Raw genomic sequence first — 24,862 nt, 5'->3', positions numbered from 1 at the left:
AGCACAACAGCAGATCTATGACCAGGTGAATGGGTATTTGTATTGCTTGTAAGGATGTCATGACAGCTCTGTTTAAGACATGTTTAGGTATCACTGATAAGAAGGGCCAAGAGAGTTTTATGGGGAGTTTCAGTGCTAGCTGCTGTGGGGCCAAATCAGGCTTTCAGTTCTGTGGAGGTTCAGTACATGCAGAAGGCTTTCTTATTCTGTTCCTCATTCAAATGAAAAACAATGTCTGCAATTTCTCATGAAAGCACATTCTGAAAAATACTGTCAGGCTGAATGTAGTGAGCTATTGCAATAACATTTAGAAACTTTCTTACGCTGCCATATGTTAAATCTTTTGGATAATACAGACAGGTTCCTGAAGTAATGATTTTTTTTCCCATAAGCAAAAGATGAGACCATTCCAGAATCAAAATGGAGCCTGGTGGCATTATTGAAAATGTATTGTCTCTTCATCGTGGTGAAAATTCATTGCTAGTGGCTTTCATGTTTGACAGATTGACATTTTCTGAAGGAAAAACATTCCACTGGGACATTTCTAACCAATTCTAGAGCTAATACGAGCGTTGATAGCAGTCTGCTTGTTCTTTATTTTCATTTTTATTCTTTAAGGATCCCTACTGTACTTCTGAAGTCAATGGATTTTTGTCCTAAAAATATGGCTTCATGGGGAAGTATTATCCACACCAAATCCCCCCTCCCTCAAATGGCAGTGCTATTTAGCTGTACGGATTCGTTATGTGCTGTTAAGCAGCTACCACATTTTACTTTCAACAGCAGTTGTACTTCATTTAGAAGCAAAATGATGCATATCTGAATATGAGGAAAATACTGAACTCCTGGTTAATTTGTGTTAAGGGGAAGCTTGTGAATGAAGGCTGGGTAAAAGCAGATAGAGAAGTAGGTCTTTGCTATCTGCCTGGTAAGTTTTATGGTCATAAGTTTGTGTTTTCGAATGGCATATCCTGCCAGAAATTGGAGTGCATAAACACAGAGCAAACCAGATTGTATACTTTTTTTTTTTCCCTGCATCATAGCTAACAGGAGCAAATAATTGGTAGTGTTCTTCCATTAGTCCCATAATACAAAAGCGGTGGGACACCCAATCAAAGTGACTGCAATGAATGTGAAGGTGATTGAAATAAGATTCCTTTTTTTAACATAAAAGGTAGTTGTGTTTTCTACCTTGGAAAAATTTACAGCCTGATTTTATTTACCATAGTGTAAATTAGCACCTGTTAAAAATGAATGTGATCTTCACAAGGGTAACAGTAGTGGAAATCAGAAGACATACATCTGAAACATTGCAGAAGCCAACAGTCAATACTTCAGCACATAAGCCCTGTGGGTGGTGTGAGGAGAATTGCTTTTCTTCATGCCGAAGCTTCCAGGATTAGTTGGGCAAAATTATGCTGTTCTTTTCCCCCTGGGAAAGATGACAAAACCCAGAACGGCTTCAGGGTGGCTGCTGGCTATGCAGAACAGCAGCCTGCCCTCAGCACAGCTGGATGACGGGGTAGAAGTTAAACATATTCGGTGTGAAATCTCTTTGAAAAGAAGGTCACATTTTATATAGTTTATTCTAGGTCGGAAAGGGATAACAACTCATTAAATCCCCATATACATGAAACTGCGTGGTGAAACCTGAGAATTGCAAGCTGTGCTAGCTTCACAGAAAGCACGTGTTGAATAGCACCTCTTGGTACTTGCCCTTTGGTGCAAGTGCACCTTAGACTGGAGGAGTAAGTGCAGAGCAGCCACCCCTCCTAAGCATAAAGGGCCTTCTTCATTTGTGTGTTTAGCAGCCTTGGGGAAGTAACTGGCTGTGTAGAAGTGGTTTTATGTTTCCAGTGATCCCTCAACAACTTTTGCTTCTGAGTAGGTTGAGCTGCACAGCCACCCTCCGCTGGGTTGCTATCCCTGCTCTGTAAAAACAAACCTGAAGTCAGGGCAGTGTCGCACCTGCCAAAATATCACAGGGTAACACAAACAAAAAACGGCCCTGCTCTCCCAAAGCTTTGTGCTTTGTTAAATCCCCATAGTTTCCTGCAGGCTTCCACACACACGTAGGAGAGCATATAATCCAAAGGGTCATTGTTATACATAAAATCCCTGTGCCTTCTGTGTTTCCTTCTCTGGAACCACTGTGAAAATGGACACATCACATGGCTGTATGCAGCAAAGCTGACAAGCCCCAAATAGTGCCATGCTGCAGCAACTTAAATCCCCTGCCAGGCTGCTGATGGTGCTTTCTAATCAACTCTGCAATGAGTATTTCTTAAATCATGTTAATCCACCATTTAAGCAGAGGCATCAGTTCCAGGCAATAAATCACCGTACCTGGAGGGGAACATACCTGTCATTTCCCCAGAGAAGAGGCAATTAACAGCGCGCTTGCTGGGAGATGAGCTAGCGACACTAGCATTCGGGAAAATCTTTGCTCCCTGCTTCTGGTGCAATCAGCTTTTATTTATGTAACCGTTGTGGCAAGCAGCTCTCAAAGGGAAACTGCACCAGTTTTACTCTCTGGAGCGGGTTTTACTCTAATTTACCTAGAAAATTTACACAGAGCGGTGGGCAGCTGCTGGACTTGCTGTGCTTTCAAGGTCCCTCTAATATTGAGCAGCCACAAACTGGACATATTACTTCAGGTATGGTTGCAAAAGCGCTATGCAGAGGGGGAAGATCCCATCCCTTGACCCATGGGCTATGCTCCAGCTCTTGCAGCCTAGGGTGCTCTTGGCTTTCTTTGTTGCAAGGGCCCATTGCTGATTTATGTTCAACTTGCTGTCCACCAGGACACCAAAGTCCTTTTCTTCAAAAATATGTTTATGGGGTGTAGGAATAGGCATGGGATTGCTGCCAGCCGATATGTCCCAGAGAATATGCTGCACACCATTCTGCTGGATTTTGGACCTCTTTAGGCTATCTCAGTTTGGCTTCCCCAAAATGAAATATACCCCCCCCCCTTTCCCGTATAATTGCTAGTTATTCTTTAATTTGGCAAAACGGAGGACAGTCCCCTAGATGTTCTAATTATATACTTAGATTCCTTAGATGCCCTTACTTCCTCAGGCAGTCATGGAGGAAATAAATCAAGCTACCTAAGTGAGTAAACTGACATGATATTTGAAGAAGAGCCCAGTGTAAATGCTAATGGGTATTGGCTTAGAAGCATATGCTTCTTTTACTACTGCAGAAAGAATGGCACACAGCTCTGACAGCATGTCTCTGTGAGTCCTGTCAGCCTGTGCCCGATAACGTTTCTGCATTTCCTGGTGTATGGGGGACAGCAGGTAGTGTGAAAGTGTGGGAGGTGTGAGCAAATCCTGTTTTCCCTTAAGAATGCATCTGAAACCGCAATAAGCCATGGGGAGACTTAACTGTCCAGTGAGGTATAGAGTTCATCTTGCATGGCTAATGGAAGTGTGTGTGTGTGTGTATACAGATACTGTGGTATAAGACTGTTACACCCAAGTCCTATTGTCTGGTTTTGACCTTGAACTCCAATTCAACCTGGTTATGTTTGCTAAAGGCAGGGTGAAGCTTGCCCTATAAAGGATCACACAGATAATACCAGCCTATCTGTAGCTCTCTTGGGTTTGGCTGGAGAGTTCTACCGGAGGCGTTGCAGGTAAAACATCACTTTGCTGTTTTACTTATTACAGTATAAAGTGGACAAAATATGAGGAATAATGCTAGAAAAGCACCACAGAAACACTCAGAGGGATTTGTCTTGGGGAGACAGAATAAACCAGTCCCCTTAATGTTACATGTAGGGAAAGAAAAGATGAATATGCTGTCCTACAATGAGCCTAACATTAAAATGGTAAGTTGGAAGAAGTTGGATCTGGTGAGAGTGGAGATCCTAAGAGGAGGGGGACTCTAATTTCTGTATGCTGCTGTTACATGAGGAAGAAACAAGTTAACGGGGAGTGTCCTATGCTATGTATGCAAAAAAATGACTTAATAGCCAGAAAGGAGTACTTCATAGACTAGTTGGAGCAAAAAGTCATATCAGATGCCACTGGGAAACCAATCTGTAGAAGGTTTGCCTGTCTTTGGTCTTAATTTTTGTGGAGTGCTCAAGGCTTTTGAACACTACATATACAAGAACCATCTGCCAGCTGGTTTGGGACATCCAAGTTCAAGTCCTTGCTCTGTCTCTGCAGTTTGCTGTCACTGAGGGTGAGCTGCTGAGAAACTTTATGCTCTCATTTGTTTCTTCTCTGAGTGCAGTGAGAACTAATAAATTCACTCTTTCCTTCACTATAAGACCATTCTGGAGCTGACTCCCCAAAGTTTTTACAATGCTCCAAATACATGAGTGACAGAGTCTTAAAGGTAAAGAGCTTGTATTACAGTAGGATATATTGAATATTGTGTGTGAGGTTAAATATACATTGATGTTTTGGAGCGTTTGAGAGGGAACAGTGGAAGAAGGGCTGTTGGCCTTTTGGCTTTTCAGGGATTCTTCATAGTGTTTGTGAATTCAGCAGTTCTTCCTGAAGTATGAAACCCAGCTGAACCAACATGTATCAGAAATGTTTTGAAAAAATAGGAGAGGAGAAGGTAGAGAGTTCTGCTATGAAGTAGACACGTTTCTAATTGCTTATTTACACTTCCTACACAGTGAGAAATGTCAGAAACCTTTGAAGGAAATGATGTCTGTACTCTGACAAAAAGCTTTTTGCAAAATGTAATTAGCTGTTAGGAGCATTTGCCACCACTGAGTACCCGATTATAGCAGTGGCTTGACATCTTTTGTAACCAAGAGCTGGAGAGAGATGATACATCCCCTTTGCCAGTGGCTTTTAAGTTTGTTTAATGCATAAAATAGTGGGTGCTTGGGGTTTCCAGGTTAGTTTCTGCAGGGGTCAACAACTTTGAGGGAGTCCTCAGACTCCCTCTTCCTTTCTATTCCCTCTAGTAGTCACAGCCCATCTCTTTTTCTCCTTCCCTCTGTGTTTTTTCCACTTCCCTCCCTCATCCTTTGTCATTCACTGCTCTTGGACGAGTAACAAGAAGGATTTCTGCTGAGAAGGAAGGGAGGGACCAAAAAGGAACAGTGGAAGCAAAGCTGGGTGCAATTCATTTCTTCATTCAGATAAAGAGGTATTAAGTTTTGGAGGAGGTCTCAGGACAAAGTAAATGTATGTGTAACCCGTTCTGAACAAAGTTTCCTTCCTAGCTGAGAGTCAGTCTCTCTCTGTATTTCCTCCAGTGTTTTACAATATGCCTGAATGGGTTTCTCTGATTGTTTGAAATTCCTCCCTCTTTCCACATGTCTCATGGCAGGGAATAGCCCATCTGAGACCCGTTGCATTATTTTTCCCCTTTCTCCTTCAGAGTTCAGCACCTGTAAGATGTTCCCCACCCAGATAGGCAATATTCTGCTTTAAAAACTGTCGTGCTCTTCTCCGTTGCTCTTGCACCAGTGAAAGTCAAGTGGAAGCGATCTGTGGCCAGGGCTCAGAGTTCCAAAAGAAGAGGCTGGCAGAGCTCAGGGAACACGGATGTAGCTGGGTGTGGGTGACCCTAGCGGCTGTCACACAGCACGGTCAAGAGACAGAGCTCCCATTATCTGTGCGCATGTGTACACAAAGCTGATGAAGTTACGCCTGGAAGGAAAATGTAGTTAAGTGTATTATTTTCTTCAGTCTGGTTGCTAAATTATTCTGGATATGTTAAACAATGTAATTAAGCACACACACGTGCACGAGCACACTAAAAGCTCTTGTTGTCTGTCAGAAGAGAGGGAATACATGTCAGCCCGAGCCTTCAAGCTCTGTTAAGTTTAATTTGGGTTTCAGAATTAGCAATCAGTTTTGCTGGAACACTGCTGCAAGAAATATATTTTAGCATGCATGGGGCCTGAGCACAGTTTCAAATGACTATTTGTTAAGAAGAAGCCATCCTTTTGTTGTGTTATGGTACATTACATGAGATTTATTTCCAATGTGTCAAAAAAAAGTGCAAGCCCAAGGGGAACATGCTCTCATCTTGTTGGTGGAGTGTGATTTCTGAATTCCACCTTATTTTTTGGTGGGGCTTTTAATTAAGACAAAGAAATGCAAAAACTCCTTGTTCTTCTAGGCTGTTGTTACAGTGCCAGAAAGCCAAGTGACTTGAAGGGCCAAGGAGAGTGATAACACTATGCGTGTGGCAAGGGGCCTGTATCATGACTTCATTGTGGCTGTTCTGTGTTCGCAACAGAAATCTGAGGCTTAGCTCTTACTGGAGACTTCTGTTCCCTTTGTACCAGACCAGCAACATATCAGATCCACAGATGTTTTTTTGGTAGGAAAGAGCCCTTTTATATATATATATGTGTGTATATATATATATATATATATATGTTTTTTTTTTGTTTTGTTTTGTTTTTTACTAGATAAAAAAAATAAAAAGCAATGGCATGCAGTGGCTTGAAAATGAAACCAAGCAACCTCAGGCTAGCAATTTGCACAGAAAGTGAATGAAATAGGCGAGTGGTTTGCCCAGGGCATGTTGTGAATTTTCCATTGCTAATTGATGAGATGGTACCTCTTAAGTGTAAGCCAGGAGCTAGTGTCAGGGACTGCTGGATCAAGTGCAGTGGCTTCTGTCATGCAAGAAGTTGGAGAAGGTGGCTGCAGTGATCTTCCTCAATATTAAAAGTCTGCTAACACAGGCCTTTAACAGGGGCTTCTCTTTACAGAAGAAAAGGGATGAAAGTCTCATGACAGTTGCTTTTTTGGTTTTGTGATGTCAGTACCTGGAGGAGAAGGGTGAAAACCTGGACTGTAGCCTGACCCAGAAGGTACCAGAACTGAACAATCTTGGAAGTAGTGGAGTTCTACAGTTGGTAGAAAACACCAGAATTACCTAACCTGAATTGTGGCCAGGGTGGAAAAATACCAACTAAAGCCAATCATTTTGTGATCCAAAGAGCCCCTTTGAGCCGTCCAGGACCACAGCAGACCGTGACCTAGACTCTGTTCCTGAGGTGGGTCTCTTCTCAGGGCAAGACTACACGAGGCTCAATAATCATCCACTGTATAAGCCAACACAGACAAAAGAGAATCATTCACTAGAGGCCTGGCTTCTTAAGATTCAATGATCTTCTACTGAGTACACTGACACAGAGGAGGCTGAGTAATTCACCAAGAGAAGAAAAGTTCTTGAGTGCACAACTGAGTTTTCAGAAATCCCCAATACCTTGTTGTACAGAAATCCCTAATCCCTTGCTGTACAGAAATCCCCAATTGCTCACTGTACAGAAACTGCTAATACCTTGCCATAAGTCTTGCATGCGAACCTTGCCGTTTATGAATCTTTAACTTTAAAGTCACTGTTTCGATTGTAGCAAACACTACTGAATTATTCTGTTAAATAGGGTAATGATTAACTGATGTTTAAGTGCTACTAAAGACAAAATTATGCAATCTAATTTGTGATTTACTGTAAAGGAATTAATAAATCTTAAATTGCTGATACATCAGATCTGTGTAAAAATGTCCTCTGTGACACAGGGTGAACAAACTCTCTACTACTGCTCTGAAACCCGTAGCAGAGCTCTTTAACTGAAGGAAGCTCCCCAGGAGCTGGTGCATGTGTGTGTCTCTGTACATCTGTGTGGCTCTGGGGAGTGCACCTGAAAACCTCTGTGCTGGTTAGACAGAGAAAATTGCTCTTTTAAAGCTCCAGTGCTGCTGCCCCTCCAAATGTGCAAGCTTTCTACCTTCCTAAGCCTCTCTCCCCAAAGCCCTCCCACTCTGCAGTCCAGGGTCTCTGAGGAAGATGTGTTACCTCCCTGTGGAGCACAAGCAGGTCGTGGATAGCAGGAGTCCCCAGTGGACTTGCTATCTCTTGGCTTCTTTTGTAGCTGTGCTAGCAGATATAATAGCAAGTCTGGCTGGTCTGGAGATTCACTGTATATGTGAAATGTTCATTCTTCCTAAATGAAATGTACCTTAAATGTACACACTTAACAAGGAGGGATCTATACATGCTTCAGACTGGATTATCAATGGATGCCATGCAATGACTCCCCAGTTTAAATAGGAACTCGCAGTTCAGTTCAGACACTATAAGTCACAGCTTTAAACACAAGAGGTCACTCCTTGTGACCTATCGATTCCACTAACCCCAGACCTTGGAGCACAGCTTTGTGAGCGTGTAGTGCAGGTGGGATTAAGGTCTGGATGTTGCAGCTCAGTCCTGTCTCAGCATTGTAGCTTTAGGGAGTCTGATGAAGTATCTGTGGAAACTGGTAGAAAGCCATCCCACCAATCTGTCTGGGGTGGTTGGAACAGATCCCGAGGAAAGGCAAGTGTCTGCCTTATTTAGGTCTCTCACAAGGAGTGACCATCAGGCACTCCTGCTGAAATGAAATAAAATAACTCAAAAGATGCCTTGGGCCCAGGCATGATCCATGGCCAGAAGAGTCCTGGGCACTTCTGACCAAACTCCCTGCTCACACCTCCTCCTTGAAGGAGTCTGAAGCTCCTGCTCCATCCTGCAGCTTGTGCTTGCTTGAGTTGCAGATATACCTCATCACTAACACAGCATCTCAGTAAGAGTTTTGTCCTTTCTGTCCTCAGGGAAGGCTCAAAATCAAATCTATAGCGATGACAGAACTGATTTGAGATAAACCAGTTGGGATTTAACGACTCCTCTTTCCCCAGGCATTTCCAGCTAATAAGGATTTTGTCACTGTGACTGCCCTCAGCTTTGTGTACTCCAGCATCCTCTTGGGCGAGGGTTTGCTTTCCCACATGCTCCCCACTTTGTACTGGGCAATTAATGGTCATATGTGTCTCTTCTCCTTTGCAGGAAGGGTCCACAATGCTCAATCCCAGCTCTGCTCTGAGGTCGGAGGAAGGCTGGCAAACAGCCGGGACAACAGGAAGCCTCCAGAACCTGAAAAGATTTAATAATCAAGACTTCAGCCACCTGCGAGCCTTGTGTCTGAGCCAAGGCCGGCTGTTTGAGGATGACACCTTCCCTGCTCACATCAGCTCCATCGGTGCCAGCCTGCTCCCAGAGGACCAGCTGCAGCAAATAGAGTGGAGGAGGCCAACTGTGAGTTATGCTAGCCAGGTTGTTTCACAGCACTGCTGCTGAATGGGAGTGCTGGTGGCCACTGGGTAGAAACCTTCACTGTGAGGGGAAGAGGTCTCTGCTAAGCAGGGAAGTACTAGAAGCACAACACTGAAAGAAGGGGACCTTGGTGTGGGATGTGTGGAGGGAAGATAACCTCTTTACAGCATCTTCCTCTGTATGTCCAGTGTGAATTGCCCTTTGCAGGGCAGGGCAGCAAGGAGAAGGACACTGTAAAACACCTGAACAAGCATGGAAGTTTGCAGGCAGCCCATGGAAGAGATTGTAAGTTCCATTCATGCCCAGAGCATGTGGGTGGTAGCAGAGCAACTCTTCTGCTGAGGTTCTTCTGTCATCTCTAGCTGACCCTTCAATTCCTGGACTTGCCTCTCTTCTGGAAACAAATAGCTTCCTCAATTTTAATTGCTTTTAACTGAGTAGTGACCTAAGTCAGTTAAGTTGAGATTTCTTTCTTGCTCTGTTAAATGTGTGGATTCTGACATTCCACCATTACAGGATCATGTGGCTTCACCCATGGCCAACACCTCTGTGCAGGTTTTTGTTGGCTGTGAGGATACACTTCCACAGGAGGCAGCCAGCCCACTGGCCTGTCAGATCTTGGGCCAGCCAGTTCTCTAGAGTTACAGGGCCAGTTTCTGGCTACAGTTCTCCCCTGGACAAGGCAAGCATACATATATATATTCAGTCTTCTAAACTCTCACCTAGCCTTCTTTGCATTTTCTTTCCCTCACATCTGCCTAAACCCATCTCTCAGAGGGATGTTGCTGCGAAGGCATCTTGGACATTCACTGCCTCTGGATCTGTCCCATAGACCTAGAGGTACTAGGAGCAGATCTGACATGCCATGCACTCTGCCACCATGCTAATTGCAAGATTGTCCTTCCAGTCTGTTTTTGAAGGGGTTTTCTAGTCTTCTAATGGAGACCATGTTACAAGGCTAGAAATATGCAATATCTGGCTCAGTAAAAGAGAGATCTGCCTCTCTGCATTAGCATTTGTAACATTAATGACTTCATTAGATACATTATTTAGGAAGATTTTTTTTTTTTTTTTTTTTTTTTTTTGCCTGTGAACCTTACTAAAGCTAGAGTTCCCACTTTTGTCTGTTTCTAGATGACTATGCAAATCTGAAAAGCTCCCAAATTCTATTAAAGAGCTCTGATTTCTCTAATCCAAGCCATAGATGCAGCAATAGTTATTTCAAAGTAACTAGGATGCTTGCTGTTTTCCAGTTCGGGTTTAACAGGCTGATGTGATGTCATCTTCACTTGGCATATGAATGTTTAACTTGGGACATATAATCACATACATAGCCAGCTTTCTTATCCTAGGACCTGATGTTCCATCATCAGACTGCACTGAATAGCAATGCTGTGTATCCATTGCTACTGGTAAAGCAACTGGGTTAGCCACACATGGCTGTTTTGCTGGAGTTTACTGAGTGTGGTGCTAGTGCCTGGAGTCTTTGTCTGCCCTGAGCTGGAGCAAAACAGTCTCCCTGAAGGCAACCTCCATACTTAGGGTGTAGGAACAGTAGCTGTCAAACTGAAGAAAAGGAAACTAGAAACAGAACAGAAACCAGAAAATATTTTTTATTCAGACAGTTTATTCCTAGAACTACTACACTCTATTCACTTGGTACCTATCATATATACTTCCTCTAGTATGTATAGTGTTGATATCCAACCCTGTCACCTGCAGTACTGCTATCTGGTCCCAGCCCTGGTGGAAAAACACTATCTTGTGGGGTGCAGTGTGGTATGGAGAAGCAGCAGTTTCAGCAGAATGCTCCCAGGGCAGCGTCCTGGATGCCAACCAGGGTGTGGCTGTGGTGTTGTGGAAAAAGGGATGGGGCCTAAGGATTCATCCTTGCACTGACCGTTGTTGAAGCAGGGCCTGACTATGTCTTCAGTGAGTTTCTTCTCAGGTGGCTTTCCTTCAAAGCCAGTTCCAGTGAAAATTCAGCTTTTTTTACACTCACACTTTACTTCGCTTGCATCGTCTTAACAGATGGGGATAGTCTCTCTTGAAATAGGGGTTATGGTAGAAGAGTAACTACAAAATGCAAAAGAGGAAAGTTAGTTACCACCATTTCAAGACTGGAAAAAAAAAAAAAGATACGATAGCTAAGAATTAGAATCACAAAAGACAAACACTGAAGACACTCGGGGGCATTTTAAATGTGCCCCATGTGATTAACATGGTATGGCACGGTTCTGTTAAGCAATAACCACTGTTGCATTTTTGCCATTTGGGTGTAGCAGAGAAATGTAAGATTTTCAAAAGCATAAAAACTGGTTTGGAAACCCAAATACCACCAACTTTAGGCCACCTCAGTTGGGACTGGCTGGATACCAATCCCACTAACACATTCTGAGAGGTATTTCATAGGTAGGGGGACTAACGTACCTTGCTAAAAGCAGAGACTGCTCCTTTATCAGCTAGAAATTCATCACATGAGGAAGATCTTGTCAAATCCCATTGCATTTTGCAGAATCCATGAAGATGAAGCTGGCGAATGAAAGTTTTCATGCTATCGATTTCAAAAGTTTGCAGAGGACCTCTCCTTGTCAGCAATTCCATTTTGAAGAGTTTTTCCACAATCACTATGCAGTTCCCATTGTCACCCCACCAAAGGGACTGAAACCGATTACTTCCAACAATTTCCCAGAGTTTTTTCAGAAAGGATTGGGGTGACAAGTCATTGGCTTTGCCAGAGCTTTCCTCAGAAAAATTGAGATGTACACTTTTCATGTTTTCTTCTTTTATAGCTCCCAGGGCAGCATCATGAGCTGCTCTTTTATCACATATTTGAGGAGAAGCTGAGACTGCCAAATCAAAGGGCTTGTTCTGAACAGAAACATTTGATGTTTCCATTGAAGATGGCTCCATTGAAATTGTTTTTCTAGTTGGACAGAAATTTTTGTCCGTAGCCATTTCCTCAACCAACTGGGCTCTGTCCTGCCCAACCGGGGGATGCAGTGCAGCTGCACCCACCCGTGGCCTAAGGAGTGTGGTGGAAGTTTCCCCAATGTCACCATGGTGCCTATGCTGCATCACAGTGACATCACAGACCAGCATCCAACTGCCAGCAAAATGGAGCAGTGGCAGAATTGCTAAATAGGTTTCTTTTCATTGACAGAGCTGCAGATGCCTCCAGTCAAGAGTAAAGAAGTAAATTAAATTCTGTTTCAGCTTGGTGTGTCCTGGGAGGCGAGCACAAGGAGCTGTTCCCCAGGGAAGAAGGGGGAAAGCTACAGTGTTAAGAATAAAAGTGCATAATTTTAAATTTTAAAATTGCAGAATTGTGTCAGTTAGACACCGTCTGCACATACATAAATGTCCATACCCTCTTTGCTCTTAAGTTACTGAGATGGTAGCTGTAAGGAAATATGATCCAAGGTATTTAAACTACCTAAACGGATAGGCAAAAAGATACCTGTAATTTCCCCAAGGAACTTTGACATACCAGAATATGTGTCCCAGATTGTTAGTGTAGTTGCATCCTGCCTATAGAGCATGGCCAATTTAACACACATCTATTTTTCTCACCCTCTACCATTGGCTCCTTCTAACAGGAAAAAAAAAAAGTGTCTGGGAATGTACCTGTGACAAAAATGGCACCTTCAGCCTATTAATCTCTTAGCTTCCATCTTTGGAGTCGTATAGAATCTTGTTATTTAAGTGCATTTAATTTCAGATAGCAATTACATGCGCTGTTGTTGTTCCAGATCCAATATAGCAGTTGAGCAACACGTTCCATCTATTTTACCTTGTGCATTGCCAAGAGAATTGCCGATTATGTTCAGAGTTTTGAGTCTTCATATCTGGTGGTAATGTATATGGTGGTCATGCACTTCTGAAGTAGTCAATGTGAGTTTCCTCTGCATCGTTACAATCTCTTCATAGCATCAGGGCACAGACTTCTCAGTATGTCTTATATATCTGGTGTGAGGAGAAGGGAAGAACAGTGTCTTTTACAAGGACTTCAGCAAGAGTCATACCTTGTTCCTTTAGCAAAGACTCAGGGAACTGTGCTACTGCAATTAAAAAATCTAAAAAATATTGGGGAAAGTCATATAGTCTGAGCTAATGCTTGTTTGCTTGGATTCACTACTTAAATTCTTTAAATTATCAAAGTGATTTGTTATTTGATCCAGTCACTTTGCAAAAGGGCTTGGTCACATTTTTACCTCTCTTCTGCCCTTTGCAGAGCAAATATAATCCTCTTCCAGGAATAGTGCACTTATCATGATACTGCACGATTTTGATGATGCTTTGTTTATCGGCATTTCATTTAATTCCCAGAGACTTCCAGGAAATAACTTCAATGTTAAGAAAATTTGAGAACAGAAACTGACAAAACCAAAATGGGACATATAAAAAATTGTGTTGGGGTTAGGATCTTTCCACACAGCTAAGCTGAGCTGGAGTTCCTACTGCATCAGTTTTGGCGTGTCTGTAGCTGGAGGGGTGAAAACAAGAGCTTTTATTCAGGGGAAAAAAAGAAAAAATAAAACAACAACAAAAAACAGATGTCAATTTGGAGTTAATCTAAAAATTTAGCCCAAATGGCACAGGGAAGAAATGAAAAACCTATCATCCACAGTGTCTCTGGGCAACCTGTTCCAGTGCCTCACCTCCCTCATAGTAAGGAATTTCTTTATATCTAATCTAAATCTACCCTCTTTTCATTTAAAGCCATTACTCCTTGTCCTCCTCCCTGATAAACAGGTTCTTTTATTTTTCTTAATTGTCGTGCTGTTAAAGAGGGAACACCCTGGCCAGTGAGGTGAGGATGTGTCAGGAAGCTGGGGCTGGGGCAGGGGAAGCAGCGCAAGGGAAAGATGTGGTACTGTGGCAGGAGCTGGTGGGAACAAAAGCAGGATTGGGAATTTGTTGCTGGGTTAAGGGATCTTGATCTGATAGGGCGGCAGTTCTGCAAAGAGTCATCCTCTCCCTCTTAATCCTCAGATTCATTATGCTGGATCAGAGGAAAGTCTGGTGGAAATGTGTCCATGGCCAGACCACCATACTGCATAGCAGCCTGCAATCAGACTGGCTTACACTACCCAGTAAATCCAACCCCAGGCTTTCAATTTTCCACAGAAATGTAAGACTGAGTCCTTTGCATATATCTGCATGTGCCCTACATCTACACGGATCATCACCAGCTTTGTAGCCCTTCTCTGGACATGCTCCAGGGCCTCGACGTCCTTCTTGTAGTGAGGGGCCCAAAGCTGAACACAGCACTCGAGGTGCGGCCTCACCAGAGCTGAGTACAGGGGACGATCACCTCCCTGCTCCTGCTGGCTACACTATTCCTGACACAGCCAGGATGCCGGTGGCCTTCTTGGCCACCTGGGCACACTGTCAGCTCATGTTCAGGCGAGCATCAACCAACAACCCCAGATCCTTTTCCTTTGCACAGCTTTCCAGCCACTCTGCCCCAAGCCTGTAGTGCTGCAATATGTAATGAAATCTTCACTGGGCCAGGGAAAACAAGTGATGATAGGTTTCTCCTGGGGAATGAGATCAGACAGAGCAGTTGATTTATAGCCCATATGGTTGCCCTCATTGCTGGACTAGTAGATATTATGAGAAGAGAACACGTGCCTCTTTGAGATCACTCTTTTTCCCCCTCAAGCTAATGTTATGGAAATCATGCAAGAGTCAATCACAATAACAGGGTTCAGTTCTAGGTTTATGCAATGGTAATAAGCAAAAAACAAAACAAACAACAACAAAAAAACACCACTTCTGCAGAGTTAAAGTTACAGCAACAGCTCAAGCTGTTCAAGAGTCCCCGAACAAAGAAATCCCTATGCAATTATGCCTTTACACTGTACATTCCCAACCCCTCACTCAATAGACAGGACCAATAGTAATATCAGGGTTGGAGGTCTTTCTTCTCTAGATTGGTTCCCTTCATTGTCTCTAGACGAGCTGTTCTCTCCTATTTTCGGGGCTGTAGGATCTGCTGATGGTTGCAGAGTCTGTCAATATAGTCTTCTTTACCTTCTTATCTTCCAGTTCAAGTGGGCTCTGTGGCCTTTCTTGTAACTGGGTAAAAATTCAATAGCCTATGGCCTTAGACTTCAGCAATGTTAGCTACTTGTGCTAAGCATGTTCTATACAAAATTCTTCTCTACAAATAGCATACCAAATCACACAGCACTAAAGTGGAAGAGTCTTGGGGAAAACGCTACAAGGCCTCATTATATTTTTTTCAGAGAAACAGAGCAATATTTCTGGACAGTTATAAATATGTAGTTTCTGTATTTTTCATGCAATTTGAGTGCTAGTGAATTTCAAAGGCTGCCCATCTATGGGCATAGTAGCTAGGCACATAGCTAGGTTTTGCGATAACAGGCAACAGTTTCTGGTGCTTTATAACTGCTGCATTTTCTTGGAAGGAAAAAAAGAAAAAAAGAAATTTGGAAACTACCTCTCCTCCCTTTCTTTCCAGTTAAGTATGCCCAGATTTCCAAATGCTGTTCCTGTCATGGATAGGACAGGACAGGATAGGGTAGGGTAGTTCATTCAGAAGAGACCTACAAAGATCTTCTAGCTTAATGACCTTAGGGCTAACCAAAAGTTAAAGCATATTACTGAGGGTATTGTCCAAATGCCACTCGAAAACTGAGACATGGGGCATCAGCCACCTCACTAGAACACCTGTTCCACTGTTTGACCACCTGCATGATAAAGAAATTTTTTGTTATATCCATTCTGAATGTCCCCTGGTGCAGCTTTGTGCTGTTCCCGCACATCCTGTTAGCAGGGAGAAGAGATTGGTGCCTCTGTCTCCGTGTCCTCTCCTCAGGAATTGGGAGAGAGCAATGAGGTTGCCTCTCAGCCTTCTTTTCTGCAAACTAGACAACCTAAGTGTTCTCAGCCACTCCTCATAGGACATAACTTCCAGCCCTTTACCTGGCTTTGTTGCCCTCCTCTGGACACTTTCAAAGACCTTAACAGTCTTTTTATATTATGGAACCCAGAGTAGTGCACAATATTCAAAATAAATCACTTTTTGGAAATCCCCAAACTCCTCAACTAAGCGTGGATGGCTGCGTGACAGCAGCATGTCCCCATTCTATCAAGAAAGACACTTACCCAGACCATTTTCCCTGGTGTCACCAAGGCAGTGGGAGCATGATCCATCTGCCAGCCTGGAGAGACAATACTGTGTAGAACTCTCTCCAGATGGGGAAATTTCTTGAAGGGTTTGATCACCGTGAAGCCATTTCAGAAAACTGACAGCATTTGCTGATGCTGATCTCATGCAAACATGTGAGTCCTGTTTTGTGCTGGTCTCATGTTTGTGCAGCATGTCAAATTGATTGGGCAGAAGAAATGCCAGGGCCTGCTTAAGGAAGAGCTGCTGTATTAATTTTCTCAGTGAGAGGCTTTTTTTTTCCTCTTATCTCTTAATTTTCTTTGGTGTGCAGTGACTCTCTTATTTAAGGCTGAATGCTCTTTCAAAACAGAGCCTTATTCACTGGGAGTGTGCCAAGGGTAATCACGGGGGATGCTCAGGAACATCCTACCCAAGCACTCAGACATCCCAGACTAATAGCAGAGGCAGATGGGAGGATGGTTTACACTTCTGTGCACAAGACCAAACTCTGAAATGTTTCCTCCTTCACTGACCAAACAAGACTCTCAAAGAATGCAAAGAAAATTCTCCCTGAATTAAAAATAAATTGTCCAGGTCTGTGGGATTTTGCAGCTCGAGATTAAGCACTCTTCCTCACTGAAAGTGATGAAAATCAGCCCCAGCAGATCTGTATGAGTCTTGTGTGGAAAAGCTCAGAGCATAAAACTTGCACAGATCCAATGCTGAGCTGAAGTACAGTCCCTGCTCCAGTCTGCCTGGAAAGCTCTGTGTAACTGTCCCCCAAGAAACTGCATGGTTTGGCAGCTGAGGCCAGAGCCCTCTGAAAGGTGTTGGTAGCATCAGAGAAGCTCACATGAAAATCCAATGAGGGGCTCTGCAAGGGAACATGCTGCTGGCAAAGACTGGGTACCCACACTGTTCTCAGCACTTTCTTTCTTCCAGGAACTTCGAAGAAATCCCTGTTTGATCATGGATGGAGTTAGCAGATTTGATATTATTCAAGGACACATAGGTAAGGTTATGATCCTGTTTAGGAAAAGATTGGCACAACCCGATAACCTGTGGTTGCTTTGCTATGTTCTGAGTTCTTGGTGGAAAGGCATGGACCATGGTGCCTGCAGTAAACAAATAATTAGTGTGGGTCACTCCAGACCCCCACAAATCCCCACACAATTTATTGGAGATATTTAATGGGATTCCCAAATGTAGCAGCTGTTACATTCAGGAGCTTCAAGTACAAAGGTGAAACACAGTTACTAAGTAGGCACAGCTCCAACACGTGTAGGACTGCATTTTCTTTTCATCCTAATGTCTCCACATGGTCATTCTCAGTGGTTGTTGTTCTTTTTTTTTTTTTTTTTTTTTTTTTCTATTGATATTTCTCTCCATCTTCTATGACACTAAGATAAGTGTCTGCAGCTCATTGTCAGTTCCGTCTTTTTCTCCCAGCTCATAATCATATTTGTGTTTGTGAGTAGCTCTGCTCCGAGACTGAAATAAATGTCTTCCCATTCCTCACCCCAACTGATAGGCTTGAAGATTTCCTAAACCACTTTCCAGACTGCAGGTCTCGACCACAAAAGTTGATTATAGAGGTAGCAAAGGATGGCTAGAGTTGCATCAGGGTTCATTTCTGGTGAATGTTGGTTGGTGTTTCAATGTTTTTGGGAGCAGAGAAGGAAGACAGAAGATTGCTGTTTTCTTTTAGCAAGCTGTTTCTTGGATGTTTAGATGTTGAAGTGTGCTCTTCTAAGGAGTTAATTGTGATCCACAACTGTAAATAACTGGCTGAATGTACTGGATTCTTCTCTCCCTTAAGGTGACTGCTGGGTGCTGGCTGCCCTGGGCTCCCTGACAATGCAGAAGCGATTTTTGGAAAATATTTTACCAAAGGACCAAGGATTCCAGAGTGATTATGCTGGGATATTCCATTTCCGGGTATGTATTCTCTGTTGTATTGGTACTGCTGGCGTTTGGCTGGTTGGATTACATAGGGGTCAAAACTGCAGTCCCAGATCTCGACATCTTTGTATGCTTTGGTTTTTCAGTGCTGAGAGCCAATTCAGATTTTTTTCAGAAAACCCCAAGTTTTCTAATGGGTTCTCATGCTCCAGGTGGTACTATCAAACTTCAGGGGATTTGAAGCCCTTTTCTGAAAGTTATGACTTATGCCCAACTCCAGAGCTACAGCTACCAGCTGTTTGAACAGATCTGTGCACATACATGTTTTGAAAGACATTCTGAAGTCTGCTTTGATTTCGACTTTTTATTGTGACTGTCAATGCACCTGTGGTTTTTATCTATTTTGACATTTTCTATTTTCCAATATACTTCAGTTTGCCCTTTTAGCTGGTGGTATTTACTTGAAATTACAAATCCTGGGAAACAGATGAGATGAATGGAGATTTAATTCAGAGAGAGGAGCAAGCTCTCTAGTAAATTTCACTGTCTACCAACTCCTGAAATTCTCTGAATCTCCTGTGTGAGTGACTGGGATACTGGCAGTCAGGCCCTGGTTTCTTGTATCTGAATCAGCCAAGTATCTCACAGGATTAAAAGCACTTGCCTCCAGAAGCTAAACTGGAGGTAGAGAGAATCAGGATATTCCTTGGCCATTCATCATCACCCTTTTTTCACAATCTGTTATACGCAGAGAGCTCTGGCACTGGCACTTCTTTGACCCCCTGGAGCTCTCATGGAGCAGCACCAGGAGGATTATCTTGCAGGCAGTCTAGATTTTGCTCTGTTCCTTTGCCCTTCAGAATGCCAGATATTTCTGTCTTGACCCATTTCTAGCAAGCAGGGGTGCTTTTATAAGAGACAAACCAGCTGAAGGGACACCAGACTGCTTAAAACACATTAAAAGGATACAAGATAGATTTTCTTTCATGAGAGCTTTGAAAAGATAAGTTGTGAGCAATCCTTAACTCTTAAGCAATATAAATACTTTACAATATTTGAAAATGTCATCACACCTTCAAATCAATGTCACTGTTTCTGGATTTCCTCAAGCAGTAAACCCTTGAGGAATCTACTCGGAATGGAAATGCCTTCTCGGCAATGTCTTTCAATTATTCCATCAAAGATATTTTACTGCCATCCACAGGCTAAGCTACCAGTCCTCAGAAGAATCTCAAACAAGACATACTGTATACAAATATAAAAATTATAGCTTATAATTTTTTCCTTTCTGGATCTGGAGAACATTACCTCTCAGCATTACAAAGGGCTACTCCATGCTTCCTACACAACACTCAGCAGCAGGAGTTAAGGGTGTTAGGCACTTTATCAGCAGCAGTTAAGATGAGTGATGTTTTTTGTCTAGGGAATAATTACAGTGACATCATTTCACCAAGAATTAAGTTAGACTTGTGTTTATGCAGGAATCACTTTCTCTGCCACAGAAACTCTGATGCCTCTGAGGTAGGGTGTGTTATGTGTGAGTGAGAAGTGGGCAAGGAGCAGATCAGTCTGGGGAAAAAAACAGAAATGTTTCTTAGGAACTACAGGGGATTATAGCAGAATGCATCAACTTAAAACACGGGGAATCTGACCAGATCTGGTCTTGTGCTTTTCTAACAGAGCAGCTCATTTTGAGGTTTTTCACTGACCAAAGCTGATAAAATAAAATCATGGTAGACTAAATCTATTGCTAGCTTACTCCCACTCCCACTGGAGTCCTTTGCATTATTGCAGGTAAGAGCTTGGCTTCTTATGATTGAGAATCGTGCTAAGCTACATTAATCTGCTAATGATTCTGGAAATGGCTCCTTGAGGTCATCCCCATGGATCTTCTTCCATGTCTTCTCCATTAAAAGGTTCCATCAGCTGGATCAGCATGGGGGAACACCTGCTTTGTCCACATGGTGGAGAGACTGCCTGCATCCTCCTCTTCTATCAAGGAGATGGATAACACCTCAAAGCAGTCTTTAGTCACTACACTGTCCCTTTCCATGATAACACATATAACAGTCTTAATCGAAACACAGAGAAAGGTTCTAGAAAATCTAGAGACTGAATCTTGATAGAGGCAGGGGAAATCCAAATGCAGCTGAGGTGTGATTGTTCTTCATCCTCTGAAATGTTTGCTATCACCCAACAATATTAGCACATTTCCCATACTCTTTCCTCCCACTGATTGCAGGACTGTTATATTCCCAAATGACTGCCACGAGGAAATGCAGCCACTTGATAACTTGTTTAACAACTTAGACTGTTAGCCTTCAGAAGTTCAGGAGAGGACTTGCAGATACCCATGCTTTAGATTAATTCCTGTGCTGCTTCAGGAGGCTGTTGTTCTTTTCTCTCTTTCACTTTTTGTTCTCTCTCTTTCTTTTTTTTTTTTTTTTTTTAGTTCTGGCAATTTGGAGAGTGGATGGATGTGGTGATAGATGACCGTCTGCCTTTCCTAAATGGGAGCTACCTGTCTGTACACCCTCGAACATCAAACGAATTCTGGCCATCCTTGCTGGAAAAAGCATATGCCAAGTAAATATAGATGGTCTATTTTTCCACCCCTTGCCAATTGCTTTATATGGTTGGTTTCACTCTCTGATATACACAAATCACACAGGCTTACACTTGTACGTGTTGCGCTGTACTTATGTAAAGAACTGTGGCTGCGTGCAAACACAGGGCCAATATAACCTGGAGATGTACGTCTCAGGCTGAGGACCTAAATGAACCCTTTGCACTCTGGGATATTAATGCCTGAGAAGTAAAATGAAGAGGGTAATAGCTGGTGACACAACAGGGGCTGGGCTTCTCCTCCTTGCTTCAAGCAAATTTCTCTGCCTCTGTTTTCCCTTCTATATTTTCCACTGTTTAAAACTGCAGACTCTGAGCAGGGATTACCTCTGTTTGCAGTCACTAAGAGACCATGCAGATATTAGAAGCAGGCAACAAGAGGAAGCATGACTGAAGAGCATCCCCGGCACATGCACTCCTATGAGTCTCTGATTGGCTGAGGTCCTCAGGGTAACACAGGGTTAATAACAGTTAATAAAGACATAATGATTAAAAAAAATCCTCTGAGGAGTGAAGGAATCAGAATGTCATCCCTTAGCATCTGTAACACTACCCATTATTAAGTATGCTAAATAGAAATTCCCATGCTAGATGTAGTATGAAGGGCTGGGACTTGGCAGACATGACCTACATCAAGCTGCTGTAACGTGTGATACAGTAAAGAGGAGCTGAAGAAAAGGCCTAATTATTTTGGCAGACTTGGTCAAGAAGAGTAAATGCTAAAGCAGCATTTGAGTGACTCACAAATAGGATGCTTTTTGCCCTAAGAAATCTCAGGAAAGTTGACTCGGGACTCAGCATCAGTTTGCTGCATAAGATTTTAATTACAAAACAAAACAAACCTCTATTAAATCAAATTTGCAAGAAATGCCATTTATGAGATTCCTACTTTTCCCTAGTGCCCATGACAAATTATTTTCATCCATGTAGGACAAGGACAACTCTTCAAAATACAATTAGCCACAGACTTAATTTGATTACGTGCATTAAATACAGTGTGCATAGCGGGGTTTAACAGCATGATCTACTTGCTCAAAGTATAGCATGTTTCATCTTATTTGTTATCTCAATAAAAAACACATGATAAAAACACAAGGACTCTGTTGGCAATATTTAATTATTGCCCTATTATTGCACTCTAGCAGAATGATTTGGGAACAGTACTGAAAACTTTTTTTCTATCTTGCATTGTTAATATATGCTAATACCATGCAAATGGAATACTGGTCAGTTTTGCAAAGAGCCATGACAAAGCATTATGTAGAAACTAACAGTTCACCTCCACTTAGCTGAAACATAGAAATAAACCAGTCGTGCTTGGATCTTTTCTAGTTTAGAAGAGAGAAACAGGATACTTCAGGATGAGATTCAGCTCATCTCCCTAAAATGCCTCTATCAGCATGAGACACACCTTATTATTTCCCACTACCTGTAATGACTGTAGACAGCTGCTTCAGATGTGGGTGAGTGCATAGGAAGAAGTCCCTCTGCCTCATTCATCCTACAGGGCATGTGTTTTGTCTGGGCATCTATTTCAGTCATGCTTCCTTTAATTCCCTGGCCTCAATGTCTCCGTTCATTACCTGACCCTAATGTCTCTGTCTCCACCATGATCACTGCACCAATGCACATGTCCATTTTGGAAGCTGTAACTGTGTGTTGTTTATTAAAACATGGTGTAAGGACTGCTAAATTTTTGTTTTCAGATTGCGGGGCTCCTACCAGAACTTGCATGGAGGCTACATTTCTGATGCTTTAGTGGACTTCACAGGTGGAGTCCAACTTCAGTTTTCATTAAAGAAACCCCCTCCTGATCTGGAGGAGATACTGAAAGCTGCTGGCAAATCTCAGTGTATGATGGGGTGTAGCACCTCAGGACAGGTGAGTCGCAAGGCCAGGAGCACACCTTCCTTGGTTTACTATGTTTGCATTAAGGGTACTCTTTTGAGTGAAGAAGGAAGTCCCCAATCACTCTGAGCAATAGTGACAGCTCACGGATGCCTGGATATTGGTAACAGAAAGTAGATATGGTTATGCAGTATCAAATGTAAAGGCTTCTGGCTAGATAGATTGAATGTGGATGAGAGATGTGGATAGAGGAAAGCCACATAGCCATCTCTGAAGGGCCTTCCTCCTATTTTGGCCTTGATAAGATTAATCACACAGCCCTCTCTGGGCTGTGTGGCTTCTCTCCTGGTTAAATCCACTGTGATATAGTAATGTCCTCTTGCAGCAGGGCTGATTTGGGCCTCAAAGCTTTGTGATTGAGTCTAGCAAGGCCAAAATGTGCCTGTCTTCTGTGAGAGTATGCTATTATCACACTGATTTGCAGGGTGCTGATATTAATTCTGAGAAGTTGCAAAAGACTTCGTAATATTCAGTAAGTATCTCACTAGAAGAGTGTCACGGGGTTATACAGCATGTCAGGGAAGACTGCAAAGCACGTACCATTGCTTCTGTATGGACTGATTTATCAGGACAGAAAGATTGCCTATTGCAAACTAGTCAAGGACTAGCTCCTCAAGTCAGGTGGCTGATCCTGGGCTGTAGGTGGCAGTGAAATTTTGGATCCCTAATTTTCCCAGAAGCCCAGTTCAGCTCATCTTGCAGTTGCACTATCTCTTAGGATTAAAGAATTTGCAAATGTGGGAAGACTTGTACTTCTGCTAAATTTACTGGATTGCTTATAGGTACAGTGGGAACAGTCACTTATCTCTGGAGCCAGTACATCTGAGATACTGCTGTAGTCAAAACCAAATCTCTTTTTCTGCCATGCCAAATGTGAGTTCTGGGAGTGTGGCAGAGAGCTAATAACTGTATTTTCACCCTTTTGCAGCTGAGGAACACAGAACTGAGGAATGGAATTGTACAGGGTCATGCCTACACTGTCACAGGAGCAGTGAAGGTAAGATTGCAAACTTGTTCCTGCCTGGTGGTCTCATATTGGTGGTCCACCACTGGGATGTGGAAGGCAGTCCCACTGCTGTTCCATTCAGGGTCATTACTCCCTCCCTTTAGGAGAGATTTCTAAAAGTATGTAGTTCAGATTTCAGGAGATGTAGGGTTTCTGGCACAATGGGAAGAGTGAGGATATCAGGACTGTATAATTTTTCCTAATGAGAAGGTTCTAGCTCACCCCAAATCAGGGGGTGGAAGGATCCCGAATCCCATTGGAGAAAGGAGCAGGCTGTTTTAGGTTCCTGCTACTCATGATCTGTGCAGAAAGGAGAAACAGTCTTTGCCCCACCTTATAGGAGTGCCAAGGTGTCCAGTGGAGTGTCCTGCAGGAAAATGTTTAGAGGCTGACCTGGAAGTTGAACATTTGCATCTGGAAGAGAGTTGCTATGACATCTGTTTCCAATACTGCCTGTGTGCTTAAGCGTAGGCAAAAACAAAAGGTGTGCTTCTCTTCACTTTTGCCACTTCAGTTTCAGTGTGAGTTGTTTCTGGCTTAAACCACTGACAACAAGAGGAGAAATGCGCCAGAATCTACAGCTGTTGGAAACTGCAATACTGTAGATGCAGAGACACAGATTCTCTTTATTATCATCTGTCCATATTGATTGTCAACATTTGCACCAGGCAGTCTGCTGGTCTACTTCCCCAAAGTCTCTGCCTTTGCTAGGCAGCAGCCTCAGATGTGCAGAACTAGACACTAGAGGGATTGCATTCATGCAGTGTTGCAGGAATGCTGCCACTTCTGTCTGTGTCAGCCCACTGCTATTCACTGTCCTTGGGAAACCAAGGACTTTCCATGCATCATTCCTCTACAAGCAGCAAAAGACACTGACTTTTAGCTGCAGTTAAACCAGGCCCCCAAATTATAGAAGATGCATTTTATTACCTATCACTTCACTGAAAATCGTGATAGTGAAAAATTGTGACTGAGTTTGTTTTTCTTTCCTCTTTACAGATACACTACAAGAATGGCTGGGAACACATCATCAGAATCTGGAATCCATGGGGACATGGGGAGTGGAAGGGGCCCTGGAGTGACAAGTATGGCCTTAAAGCTTTCATCTCCTGAGACAAATCACTCTTGTATAGTCTTATTATAAAGGACATCTGCCTCACACCCATAATAATGAAACAGGCAGTTCCAAATCA

At 42.9% G+C, this 24,862-nt stretch overlaps 2 protein-coding genes across 20 annotated transcripts in view; one reads left to right on the top strand and one right to left on the bottom strand.

Annotated features, from left to right (window-relative positions):
* The first annotated feature begins 3,593 nt into the window (after positions 1–3,593).
* Positions 3,594–24,862, top strand: part of CAPN13 (calpain 13) — a 48,037-nt gene continuing 26,768 nt past the window's right edge. For 5 of the 19 annotated variants that reach the window (XR_014690644.1, XR_014690649.1, XM_084512223.1 and 2 more), the window contains exons 1-8: positions 3,782–3,835; positions 8,821–9,069; positions 17,171–17,240; positions 18,048–18,166; positions 20,583–20,716; positions 22,462–22,636; positions 23,592–23,660; positions 24,669–24,754. Coding sequence is in view for 10 of the 19 variants with exons in the window: in XM_084512223.1 (XP_084368349.1) it covers positions 3,797–3,835; positions 8,821–9,069; positions 17,171–17,240; positions 18,048–18,166; positions 20,583–20,716; positions 22,462–22,636; positions 23,592–23,660; positions 24,669–24,754 (941 nt within the window). In the remaining 9 variants the exon portion in view is untranslated. Of the gene's footprint in view, positions 3,641–3,758; positions 3,836–6,374; positions 6,992–8,820; positions 9,070–9,275; positions 9,373–17,170; positions 17,241–18,047; positions 18,167–20,582; positions 20,717–22,461; positions 22,637–23,591; positions 23,661–24,668; positions 24,755–24,862 lie in introns of those variants that run through there. The other 14 variants (XM_084512225.1, XM_084512231.1, XR_014690641.1 and 11 more) reach the window with 10 other exon arrangements.
* On the bottom strand, positions 9,390–14,964 carry LOC311433833 (heat shock transcription factor, Y-linked-like). Its single transcript, XM_084513433.1, has 3 exons — positions 11,518–14,964; positions 11,090–11,163; positions 9,390–10,880 (listed from the first exon to the last, which is right to left on the bottom strand). The coding sequence occupies exons 1-3, from the start codon at positions 12,187–12,189 to the stop codon at positions 10,769–10,771; spliced, it is 858 nt and encodes a 285-aa protein (XP_084369559.1). The 5' UTR covers positions 12,190–14,964; the 3' UTR covers positions 9,390–10,768.

This window comes from Aythya ferina (genome assembly GCF_964211825.1).
Source record: "Aythya ferina genome assembly, chromosome: 3".
Lineage (NCBI taxonomy): Eukaryota > Metazoa > Chordata > Aves > Anseriformes > Anatidae > Aythya > Aythya ferina.
This window is presented reverse-complemented; position numbering and strand designations above follow the sequence as displayed.